General features: G+C 38.8%; 1 protein-coding gene across 1 annotated transcript in view; it reads right to left on the reverse strand.

Moving 5' to 3' along the window:
• Positions 1–13322, reverse strand: part of TPK1 (thiamin pyrophosphokinase 1) — a 311952-nt gene that overhangs the window by 51589 nt on the left and 247041 nt on the right. Inside the window, exon 9 of the mRNA XM_075705017.1 lies at positions 11518–11629. Coding sequence (XP_075561132.1) covers positions 11518–11629 — 112 coding nt within the window. The remainder of the gene's footprint in view (positions 1–11517; positions 11630–13322) is intronic.

Consider the following 13322-nt stretch of genomic DNA (forward strand, 5'->3'; position numbering starts at 1 on the left):
ACAATTTCTGAAGATAATAATACAGATTCAGCCTCTAACACATACAGAATATGCATTTATTTAAAATCAGGAATCATTCCAGAATATTAACTTTCAACTGTAACTCCAGAAGTCATCTCCCAATTGCAGTTAATTATGTTTATCCCTGTAGCATGGGACTACCAGGCAGGACAGGGTGCACTGTACAGACCCAGCATAATAGACAGTCCCTGCCCCAAATGGTTAACAAGACAAACAGTAGAAGAGAGACAGTACACTAATGAGAGCTAATGATGTGTTCCAGCCCTACTGCTGGATCCCCAGCCTGGTGTGCTACCCACTGAGTCAGCAAGTGGTGCTGTGCCATGATGATGATTAAGTTTTTGGGGGTTTTTTGTTTGTGGGTTTTTTTTTTTTTTTAAAGACTGCCTTCATTATTAGTAACCTCTGAAGGATTTGTTGAAAATGGCATCTGAGGAGGTAGACCACAAAAATGGCAGAGAAATTCAGGAAACACGGGTGCAAAACCAAGACTGACAAAACATCTAGGGAATCATTACCCCCAGGAATTTAGAGAATCATTACCCCCTAGGAAGGAAGTTAGAGAATGGCGTAAACTGGAAAAAGTGAATTTCACAACAGTGAGTAAAATTCTTCAGAGGTGATTTCAGCTGGGACACTAAAGTAACTGTAGAGGCATTAAAAGGAACACAAGCTAATCTAAAGATTCACTGGCAGCAACATTTGCTTGAGATATTTGGGATGTAAAATTAATTACCAGCAGGAGAGCTCCCAAAAATCCAAGGCAAGTCTTAAATGGTCCAGGTCTGTTCCAAAACTATACTAACATAAACACACAGGGTAACAAAAGGCAGCAGCAAAGAGAAAGTGGCACGCACAAGCTCTGAAGAACCAACCAACCTTCCTACTGTACATTGCAAATGAGCAATATAAATCTCCACATAAGCTCACAACAGAAAGCTGTCTTTCAGAGTATTGTCAGCATTTGTTGATTTGTACTTGCCAAAAACCAGTTTGCAGGCTTTTGGGATGTTAAAAGGTAAACACAGCAACCCTTCATATTTTAAAATAAAAAAGGAAAAATACTGAATTATTCTAGTACAACTAAGATGTATGTTGATATTAGTATTTCATACATTCCAGCCCATAACATGATGTGGAAAATCTTCCCTGTTCCCTAGCGAATGCCTTGCATTGGCTGCATACATGGTTTTAATGTGAATTGAAAATCTTGCTTTACATATGGCACACAAAGCCACAAAAGTGTGGCAAATTTTTAGCACTGTAAAAAAACTAACTCAAATCCACTGTGGTTGATTAACTCTATCCAGAATGTTTTGTTCTCTTACAACTATGCAGACATGTACCATATTCTAATGCTTTTGGCTATTTCAATGAAAACTTTATGATTGTTTAAAAATTCTGGTAGGTATCCAGAACCCTTTTTTCCAGAATCCTCATATGAAAAATTTACTTGATGCATGGACCTGCATCAAATATTGATGCCTATTGGTAGGAAACCACATCTGTTGAACTACAGGTAAAGCAGCCAGATGCGAGACATATTTGCAAGCCATTTGTCTTACCATGTGTTCATACTTTGCCCAGACATTCAACAGTAAAATCAGGAGAAATTCATGTAAATTATTACAGCCAACCAGCAATACATAGAAAATGTGCAGAGCTAGAAAAGGGAGCTTTATAGCACTGGTGAGTGAGAAGAGATATTCAAATAGGAACCAGCACTGACAGCTAACCCCAGAGACTGAGATTAAAGTCACTACCACCTTATTTTACATACAGAAAAGCCATTTCAGGCATTTTTGAAGGTTATAGCTCCCGCTGCAGAGTTTGACTTGTAGTAAGTACTTCTGCACATGTTTACCTTTACCCGCTGAATAATCCCTTTGTATTCCACGGAACTAGTCACATGCATGAAAATACATGGAAGCCTAAATCTTCTGATGAATCAGGGGCTTAAGTTACCCTAGTTGTGTGAAGGAAGGGACAGAGGCACCTCCAGATTAACATACTAATATTAAAGTCAATGTGCAATTCTTGCATTAATTCCACAAGCTTGGTATTAAGCTCTAACGTTTTCATAAAACATGAATTCTTCAACATACATTGGATATACAGACCACAGGATGGCAACGTGGTTTACAAGGGTTTTACAATGATTACTTAGGGATAAATTTGGAAGAGGTACTTTACTTGTGTGTACCAAAGCTATTCATAAATTGTGCAGGTCAACTGAAGCTCATCCTGTTAAAACCTCTTAAATCATATAATGAATTGTTTCCACGCTGGACACACTTGAACCAGCTTACATGTGTTTTAGATAACATTTTTAAAATTAAAGCTATTCTGTCTATTACAGAACAAAAGAATGAAATAGATAGGAAGAAGGCAAGGACTAATTAATTATTCTTTGAGTGGGAGAGAGGGTTGGCTAAGTTTATTGGGATGAAAACTAAAATTTGACATATGAAATGAATGGAAAACTGACCGTGCTTCAGCTTCAACAGACTAGACCCAACAGACAATCTACTATATCAAATCACATAATTATTATTAAAAGATAATTGGAAATATAACACCTGTTAAAAACCAGAATGTTAATGTTTAAGCTATCATCATCTAATTTCAAAATACACAAAGGAAATACCATGAAGAATACTGACTCATTCATGCCACAGCTTTTAATTCTACATTGAGCTTTTAAATGCATAATCCAGATTCATGATATCAGTTCTCTATAATTGTATTTTGCCTTTTTTTTTTTACTATATCAATGCTTTATAAAATGGAAAAAAACCCTGATATTTCTCTTAATAACTTGCTTTTTCCCCCCGTTTGTTTTTAGAAGCAAAACAAACCCCATCTTTCTCTCCACCTCTGCTTCAAATCAAGAAGCAAACTCCTGATGAGTGTTCATGCAGCTGATTAGAAAATTGTCTTATAAACAGCATCATTAAGTGGCATGCCAATCAGCCGTGATACAGTGGTATTGCTGTTGCCTGTGTAAATTACAGAGTTATGCCCTACACTTGGGAAACCTAAATGTACAATTCCGAGATTTCTTATTGGCAATTAGATTATAAATGCTGTGTTCTAATGCTTAACAGCATGAGAATATATTTATCACATACTGTATCGGTAGAAGACAGAGAGGAAAAAAAAGTTCTAATTGGAGCAGACTTTTTGAAGAAGCTGTTATGAAGGAACCCCCAACACTGAAAGCATATAAAGGAGGAACCTTTTTTTAGGTTTTTCAGGAGTGATGCCATAGGAAAGCTATATGGATGGTAAGATCTCTTGACCTCTATTCCACCCCCATTTATTTGGATTTACAATTTGTTTTATGACATGTATCACCACCCACTTAAAGCATACTAAAAATATTTGGACTTGTTTGAAAGGTTTCATTGGTTTTATCAATATTTTCTTATTAAATACAAGGAAAAGCTTCAAAATTTAGATAGTACAGGAAACTCAGCTACCACATACTGACCTAGACTTGCAATGTGATGTGCTATGTACAGTTACCTGTTAATAGTACATGGAGCCAGATTCACTTGGATATAATACACATGGAAGATGACTCTTAAGAAATGCTAAGGCTGCAAAGTCATGGACTTGAGAGCTATGGGATGCCAAGATCAAAGTTTGCCTTGAAATTTTAATTCAGGTTCTTTAGCTTTCATCCTTTAATTATACAGTTACATTAACCAAGCAGGCCAGAGTCTTTCAGTAAATAGTATTCTCTTAACTGACAGACTTTGAGTCCTGATTCATCATAGGGCTTTATGCCTTATTTACTGCATAGATTTAAACTGCATTGTATGCATGCATATTAAATTCCTCATGGGCTTCTGTATGTTGCTCATTACAACAGAATTGATAATGCCATTGCACCTATTAAACTGTTCCACAGCAAAGGCACAGACACATTAATGTCAAAAGTGGGTATCTTAAAGATGATACCACAGCTTTCATTTTGGAGTATCCTGTCCTTTGCAGGACCAAGGCAGAGCTCTCAGGAATGTCAGGGTGCTGAGAACTCAGCTCCAGTGCTAAGAGAAATGAACGGCTAACTTGCAAGTAGCTGAAGTACTTGTATAGAGTAAAAACTCCAGACAATCAACTGCCTAAACCACAAGAAAATCCCACATTTCAGCAGTACTTTACCTTATTCCTCCCAGCTATCTCAGCTTCTGCAGTGGGAGAGGTTGAGGTTGTACACATCTGCACCTTCACCTATGGCTCCAGATTCATTCCCAGAGCATACACCTGGGACACTGAATGATGCCAGTGTCCTGAATCTATAAGCACCATTACATCCAAAAACACTACTTAATTTCATTTCTCTGTTTCTGGTTTTCCCTAATTGCAGAGCCTTGAATTGGTAGCCATAAGAGTGCAAGTAAAGAGTTTTCCTTCTTGTTTTCAAATCAAATTACAAATGCCATCTTATGCTGATGGATCAATACCCAGGCAGATCCTGTGGGCAGGCCTGCGTCACTTGAGCTGACCAGTTTACTGACAGTAGAAGTAGGTTATTATGCCTGGACAGCAGTGGAAAACAAGGGAGATTGCTAACAGCAGAGAAATAACTAGACAGAAATTTTGGTCTCAATTCAGTGCATCAAAAGGGAAGATGTCAACTGTCTACTTAAAACACCTCTGTTCTCATTTTCTCAATCTCTGTATTTGCCCACATTTTGATGTTCTCTGCGCTTTCTTCTCTCCAACACTCTTCTAATCCCAAATGCTATCTCCTCACATCCCAGTTTTGCCACTCTATCTCTCTTTTTTCTTCCCCTTCCTGCTGTTGCCTGGACTCCCCCATGTGTATTTAGTGCCCAAAAGAAGCCACAGCTGCTTCTACGGCAAGACATGTATTCATCTATCAGAAATTTGTATTTTCCAACTCACCTGAAAACAACAGATATGCTTAGTGGTGTGTAATTGGTATGTATGTCTAAAATTAATAGTTCCAGAGTACACTCACTACAGTCAGTTGTTAACGGCTTATTAATTACACATCAGGATGCCATAAACAACTTACAGCCAAAACATAACTTTTCAGAAGCATACAACAAAAGTCAGTGATGACATCCACCAGACTTCTGTCCTCTCCAGAACTTCATATAACAGCAAGGAAAAATCCACCTCTTCCTTTCCACAAACATGTAGAGGCAAAAACTGGGAGAGAGGAGGGCCTCTGCAGATGCAATGTGCAAAATGTTTACACAGGGAGCAGTGAATGAAGAATTGAGACACTGTAGAGGGAATAGCCAGAACTGTTTGCCATTAAGGTACAGGAATAGATCACTGCAGAGGAATTAATTTCCCTCAGTGTCATGTTTTTGGAGAGAAGAGATCAATCACATACACCAGTATGTACTAAAAACTAAACAGAACTAAAAGGTCCGTAAACAAATTGGAAAGGAGGAGTCAATTCTTAATGGTAATGCCCACCTACTTGAACAATCCCCAAAAAATCTAAATAGCACACTTGTTCATTAACTGAGTCACCACAGACAAATGCATCTCATTTTTTAACTCTGGGAGACTCTAGCCAGACATGATTGATTTGTCCTCCTACCGGTCCTTGCCCTTTTGTGGTTCTGCAGAGATGTTGGGAACTGGCAATAACTCACCACATGCCTCAGAGAGCTTCCTTGTTTTTGGAAATCTCTCGGCAGTGTGACATTTACATTTATTATGGTTGATTCTGGGCATTTAAATATGAAAACAATTAAAGAATATTTGCAAGGGATATGACAAACGAGCATTTGTACTCTGGCCAATTTTTCACTGACTTTCATTCAAGTACACCATTACGTTTCAGCTTTGCCTCCGCCATTGTCTAAATGAGATGATTTCCCAGTATCCATATGGGCAGGTTGACTGATGAGAATGCCTTTAGGGTTAAATGTCCTTAGTATAAACTCAAAGGTCTCTTTCTTGGACAAATTCTGCCCCTGCACCCACCGATGAAAATTCAGAGCCACTGCTGAAATCCACAGAATTACTTTGGACCCCCACCAATTTAAATGTTAGTTCTCTGGCCCTCTGCAGATCTCTCTCTTCCCCAGAAAGGTACTTTGGCTTTACAACTCATATCCTTCAGTAGCAGCATGTTGCTTTTGATTTTCATGCGACTTTAGTATTCTCACCAACCTACTGCCACCAGAGAGATGAGGATTATCTGCACCAAAGCTGGGCTGAAGCAGAGCACCTATTTCCTCATACCTCCAGGCCACATTTCCATTAGCAGAAGGAGGGGCTGAAGTAACAGAGGGCATGCAAGGGAAGGAACAGCATTTTGCTCTCTTGACAACCCTCTCACCTCTATATTAATAATGAGATTAGTTTCCAGAGTTGCAATGTGCCACAGCAATGTAGCTAGACATAAATGTCTCCAGTTTACTTCAGGATGGTACTACTTAGGTTGTGGAGAGCCATCCGCTCTGTGCACAGCTGCACTGGAGAAGTCTCTCTGAGGATTTTTTATTCTACCCCTTCCTGGCAATTACTGCCTATTACCGCTGTATGGAAGGATCATATATACACTCCCTATGTCCTGTTAAAGATGGCCATCCAGCTGGGCTAAACTTACCGCTGGAAGTGGTTTGAGCTAGTTCCGAACTAAGGTACTCACATGAATCTTTCCATAAGTGGAGTCCTACAGCAGTAATGTTGCCCCAACAGTGTGATTTGGAAGAGCATACCTGTTTATCACCTTAAAGCAGCCTTTCCAAACTGAATGCCAGGACCCTGCTACCCTGCTAAAGAAGAGCTGGAACCAAATCTCCCTCCCACTAATTCCAAACATTCATTGAAATATGTGGAAATGGACTGAACGTGTGCCCTCAAATCCCCATTTCAAGCCCCTTCACAAAGTTTGACTGAGTTTTCAAGCTGCTGTTCAGGAAAAAATGCAAATACATCTTTAGGGGCCCAGCACAACTGAGCTCTGTGGTCATCAGTCCTTTAATGTATGCCAAATGGTCTTTTTGGTTCGAAATCATTTCATGCAATGCTAAGCAATGCCCTCACTGTTGCTTTTGCTGACTTGCAATAACCCAGTGGGATGCCAGGCTGCCACCATCAGAACATCTGCTTTATTGGAAAAGTATTTCAGCAGGCCTCACCTTGTAATAAATGATGTGACCCTGGAAGGCAGACAGCAGCACTCCTGCAGGCAAATAGCTCGCAAAAGGTCAAAAATGCCTGAAGCTTTGGGAGCAGTGGCATCATTTCTGTCACCCCGCCCTACCCAGCGTCTTAGAGCTGTGATAAGGGAAAAAATACATCGCTGAAGCTCTGAAGATAGATCCCAGTTGATGGACTGGGAGTCTTCTACCAGCAAAGAACATGAGAAGAGAGGGAAGGATCTTTTTATTCCATTCACAACGCAACATCAGCAAAACCCCAATGGAGTTAAATAGTGAAAAAAACAGTGCAAACATTTCAATTTTACTAACAATGTAAACAGCATCAAAAAGATTTTGGGTCCTGTTTATCTACCTGTGAAGTTAGCAGTCAGTGGATGCTCTATTGCTACAGTTAGAGAAAGGTCTTCCTCCTGTTGTTATTGCTATTGCCTTTTGAAGTGAAATGACAGTGGTGTTCTTTTGAATGGTAGCATTTTACAGCAATTTAACTTCCTGCCTAAAGAAGCAAATTTGCATTAAAATTACCTCTATCACATACATACACAGTTTTTATACATATGCTGGCATTTTCAGTACAGGTATGACATACAGCATATCAAAGGCTATAGGGATGAAGAGTAAATTAGTTGGCAAGATTATTTTCTACAGTAATTTCCTAGAAAAGGAACCATTTCCTAGAAAAGCCTACCATTACCCTCCAACCTCTTCTATGATGAACAGTGCAGCTGATTTCTACCTTCATTCTCATTCACCTTCCATGAAAGCATCACTGAGGACCTAATGAAGAATGCTGGGTAATTCTGGCATTATTGGATTTTTCGTTATTTATTTATTAGACATGGGAGCTGTTATCAGCAAGCAGCCAGGTGAGTCAAATCAGATAAAGCATCATCTGATTCCTGTGCTGTAAATCAAATTTTAATAGAGAAAAGATCTGTATCCCTTTGGGAGTGGAAAGAATATGTTTATAATGCGTTCTGAATGTGTGCTGAACAACAGCAAGTATGGATAAAAAATATTTTCTCTAATCAATTTTCCACTTTCTTCCCCAAGTTCTTTTACCCATAAGATGAGAACTAAAAGAAATGGAAATTGTTTGTGCCAAGTGCTAGCAAATAGATAAGCATGCATAAAAGCATGCATATATATTGCATCTTCACTCAGACACACAAAAATTACTGAATTCTGCAATATTAAGAATATAATCAAGACATCATTGCTTCTCTGTTGGCAGAATAGTTTACAGATTTCAGGTTTATCTAATCAGCCATTGAAATGAGACCTTTGGTAGCCTACTCTCAACCCCAATACAGCTTCTGTCTTAGGTATTTATCCTTGCCTTTTTCTATTCAGAAGCTATGAAGTCTCTTGACAGGACCTGTAGATTAGACACAGATAACATTTGACTACCCCGTGAAGGTTTTACAAATATTAATCAGCAGAATATATGCTCAGACAGACATCAATGTTAAACATTAAAAACCTTGCTGTAAAGCCAGCTCTTTCTTATAATGCAGTGTTATTGGAATTTTGAGTTGCTGGTAATTATTGTTGGCAAAAATGAGGGCTCCCCTCTCACCTAGAGCATCATTTTTGACTGTTCAGGCAGAACTAAAATTCTGGAATTAGTTTATCGCCCAGACACTTAAAACAAGTATTTTGAGGACTCAAAAATTACTTTTTAAAAACAAACTTGTTAGGTCATATTCAATTAATTCCATAACAAACTGTAGAAAAAGGCCTTTCATGTCATGTTTTGCTTAAAAATGCCATTTCTTTCATGATTTACACATGAAAATGAATTTACAACCAAACCATTTTATCCACTGAGGTCTATGAAGGTGTGTGCTCAGAGTGCCATTAACAAATGAACAGGGAAAGCTCTGCCATTGGCAGCCATCAGCAGCAATGCTGACATCCATGTCACACTTCAGTATCTTCTCATTCCCTTTTCTTTCCAGGTGAGCTTTTGCTTCTCCATCACAATTTGCAGGAGGAGTAACATTTTTAAAAGTAAATGCAAAACTACAGGCAGCACAGAAATCATGAACACAATAAAAGCTAATATCAAACTTAGGTTATCTGAATGTGAGGCTTATTTATTAGGGAAAAAATCCAAGCAAGCCACAACTAACTACATGCTGTATTTGAGATATTGGTTTCTCTTTCGGGGGTTGCAACTACACTTTAATTTGTTTTATCTGTATCTGAACAATAACCTGAATTGAAATTTGTATTTGGATGAGTAAAGGTTAGCTCTAGTCATTTGGGCACAAGAGCAGTTTCAGGTTGTAATGACCTTGGTGTCTCAGACAGATTAAACAGACCAGATCATTTTTGTTTTTATATATCTGTGATGATAATGCAGAGAAATAAATGAAAGAACTATGACCTGTGAGAAACATGAATACTGAGACTGAAAGTGTAGCTTGTAATGGGGTACAGTGTACACATCACTAAGGAAAACACTGTAAAGGTCTGAGGTTTCCTCTTGGAAACAGACAGCAACAAGGACTTGGAGAAGCAGAGATGGTGGTGTCATGTTAACATGAAACAAGTAGGAAACAGTCACTTAAATACTTTTTTGTCTTCCAGAAAAAGAAAAGACAAAATTAAGTATAATGAAAATTCCCATAGGTCTGTACCTAGCTATGCCTCTAAGTAACCTGAAGTTTATTACAGCACAACTAGAATGATAAACATCAAAGAAACTGGTATCTCAACTCAGTCCTAGATACAAACTCACTACTTGTTACCATTGCACTTCCCACTGTGTTCCTCTCCAGCTGGCACAGCTAGACTAGTAACCCCTTTCTCCTCAGCTTCAGCAGATCAGGCAATCATAATTCAGTAGTAACAAAGCCATGTTGTCAGTGGCAGCAAACAGACTGTCTTTAAAACTACCATCTATCTAATGAGCACCTTGAAAATCCATGAAATTTATGCCGTTAAACTCAAAAAAATCTGATGTATCTGAAAAATAACTTGTTTTTAAAACTAATCAAAACTACAAGAAAGGACTGCAACCTTACAGCATTTTGATCCACACAGTAGCCTTTTGCAAAGCAACACAGGCTTCAGAGATGCTCCCTTCATTAACATGAGGCTGGTTTAAGCTTCTTTAGCCTCACTCTGGAAGGCAAAACATTTATGGAGAAATGAGTAGTTCCTCAGTGCAACTGGCCACAGAATTAATTGCACAACAGGAGATGAGCAGATGAAGATTCAGTACCTTACTTGTCAACTGGACTTAGCGGTACAAATGAAAATATTTGACTCTTTCAAATTAAGAGAACATCCCTTATACAATACATTCAGCTCTTACAATCCAGTTTAAAAGGATGAAAACATCACTAGCCAGACAGTTCTTCACCTGGCAAGTCACTCATGTCTTGAAATTAATGCCATTATTTACATCTTTTATCATTAGCGAGCTACTAATGCCTACCACCTCCTTAACTGCAAATACTCAAACCCTCAGTGGAACAAGACACTCCCTAGACTAGCACATGTGGTGCTGGCTGGCACAGTGGGTCAACCTTAGATTCACTATTAGCCAACAACGACACTGCACCGCAAACTGTGAGAACCACATGAATTTTCTACATGGGATGGCTCTGATGTCTGGCCATGTAAATCAGACTGCAAGACTAGGGACTCTCAATTATTGCTTTGCTTCCCTTAAGTTTCAATGGATCTTTATCTAAAATATCCTGTTACTTTCCTGAGTAAATACATCCTGAATGACTCAGTGTAGGAAGAGGGGGAGGAGGATGAAGATTGTTTCAATTTTTTTTGGCCAAGAAACCTGCTTTCTCTACAGATAAATGTCCCTGTTCTAGATCAAATGCACCTATTCCCACTTTAAAATAAGAAAAAGACCTATTCATTCAGAGTTGACAAACAGACAATATACATGAAGCAGTTCAGGGGAAGTGAGGTAGCTTTAATAATCTGTATCACATTATTATTTGTCTGTTGTAACTTTATGGTTTATAACCAGGAGTTTAGGCACTCGCAGCTTCCCCTCCCTGGAGGGCAATGTATCAGGATGGTAATGTATCATGACCTCAACAAATGTTCTATTTAAACAGCACAATGACTCCCAAATGGAAAACACGTTTCTGCCTGCGATATCTCAGGTTTAAATATATTTCTCTTTTTTTTTTTTTTTAAAAAAAAACTTCATTTCTAGAAAAAAATGGCTTGGCAGGGATTTAATGCCATGTTCCACCTTCAAACACATAAGGCCCTTGAGCACTGGTGAGGCTGGTGTAAATGTGCACTTAGGATAACATCAAACCCACCGCCCCAGAGGCATCTGACTTACTGAGGTTCCACCTGAGGCCCGTCGTGGTCACACTCTCACAGGAGTTCCCGACGGGGATGAGGCCACACCAGGCACCTTCCAGTCCCGTGTCCACATGCAGCTTGTGCTTGCCCTGCAAGACAGAAGGGCCTCTGGAGTCAGTGCTTGCCAGGGACCCAAATGGCATTTGCCAACAGACCTTGCAAATAAACCAGAAATTACTTAGATAGAGACAGGTCCAGAATGTCCCCCAAAGGCTCAGAACTATTTGCTTGCAGGAATTCAGGTTGTTGATGTTTACAGAGGGAAGAGAGACATGTTGTGCTGGTTTTGGTGATTAAACCACGACATGTGTGCTTAGGTTCCAGACCTCAGGGCTTTTAAAAAGTTCGTTTCTGGGGTTTTCTAAGCAGAATCTGGCTTTGCTAATTCTTCCCTGGCATTTTTTGAAGAGGCACTTCTGTCAAAACTAGGCTCTTTATTCCTGTGAAATGAAGGCATCCTGACCCATTCATTCATTTTTTTTCCTCAACTAAACAGCTGTGTTTCACTTCCTAAACAATGCTAGACAAAGCACCACTCAAACGCCTTCATTATTTTGACAACATCTGTAAAATTTCATGTACTTCTCCAGACATGTACTCTTCCCAGAAGGAAGAATACGTGCAGAAACTTAAGTAGGTGCTAGAGAAATTAACCTAAATATTTAGAGTAACATGCTTACGCTAAGTAAGAACAACAAAGTGAAATTAAAACACATTTTTTGTACCTCTAAGATAAATTCATCTTGTAACTATCAAGTTCATGGGATGCAGGAGAAGCAGCAGCTATTAATGATGATGGATTTCTGACCAGCTCTTAATTAGTACTTACAGACCCTGTGTGAACATCTTGCCAGGTATAAGCACATGAACAGTTGCAAGGAAGAATAGATAGCGGAAATCTTTTACAGAATGAAGGAAAAAAACCCTGAATGTTAGAGTTCTGGCAAAATTTGTGTTCTAAGAAACTAAGAAAGTGTTTATGAAAACTAGCTACAAGCAGCAAATGCAAAACAGTGACAAGATCAGTGGAGAAATCATCCCCTGGTCTCTTCTACAAATTCTTTGAAACAAACATGGGCATCATCTGGGGGAAGGTTACGATTCTTTGAAATAGAGGTTTCTTTGGGGTTTTATTTTATTCTCTTGTGGATGCACAGGCAAGTAAAATCCTTGAGCATGTCTTTTACACACAAGTTCTTCATCATTATATATAAAATCAGATATGCCTATTTATTAATCTACCAAAATAAAAGAACACTCTGAAACCCAATGAGTATTCAGCAAGTACTTTGTTAAGCAAGAAACCAAGGTTTTATACCAAAAGAAAAAAGAACAGTTGAACCATAAAACTCAGATAAATGTCCCAAGCAGCAAAAATACTTTCTCACAAACTTCCTTTTGGGGAATGTGTTTAAGCTTTTTTCTTATGTCCTGTCCTCTCATACGCTCATTTCAAATGCCCTTGCAAATATAATGTCACTAGTTAGTAAGTCAAAACGGGAGACGAAGTGTCTTATTGCTGAGATGCTGATGTCTGAGGCATTCGACAGCTTCTCCTGTTAATGCCAAATGCATTATGAAGAAACAACTTCAATACATGTCATGCTCTCAGTTAACAAATGAACCTTGGAAAAGCTGTCAATTAGGGAGTATCAGATTGCATAGCTTAAGCCTGTTTGATTGTTTGCAGAGCAACAAGAAAACCAATCCAATATCATCTATCTTCTCAGGGTGTCCAGCTTCATGTGGTGATGAGCCATGTATTTCTATAGTGGTTATGAA

Source organism: Pelecanus crispus, chromosome 2 (assembly GCF_030463565.1).
Source record: "Pelecanus crispus isolate bPelCri1 chromosome 2, bPelCri1.pri, whole genome shotgun sequence".
NCBI classification, from domain to species: Eukaryota; Metazoa; Chordata; class Aves; order Pelecaniformes; family Pelecanidae; genus Pelecanus; species Pelecanus crispus.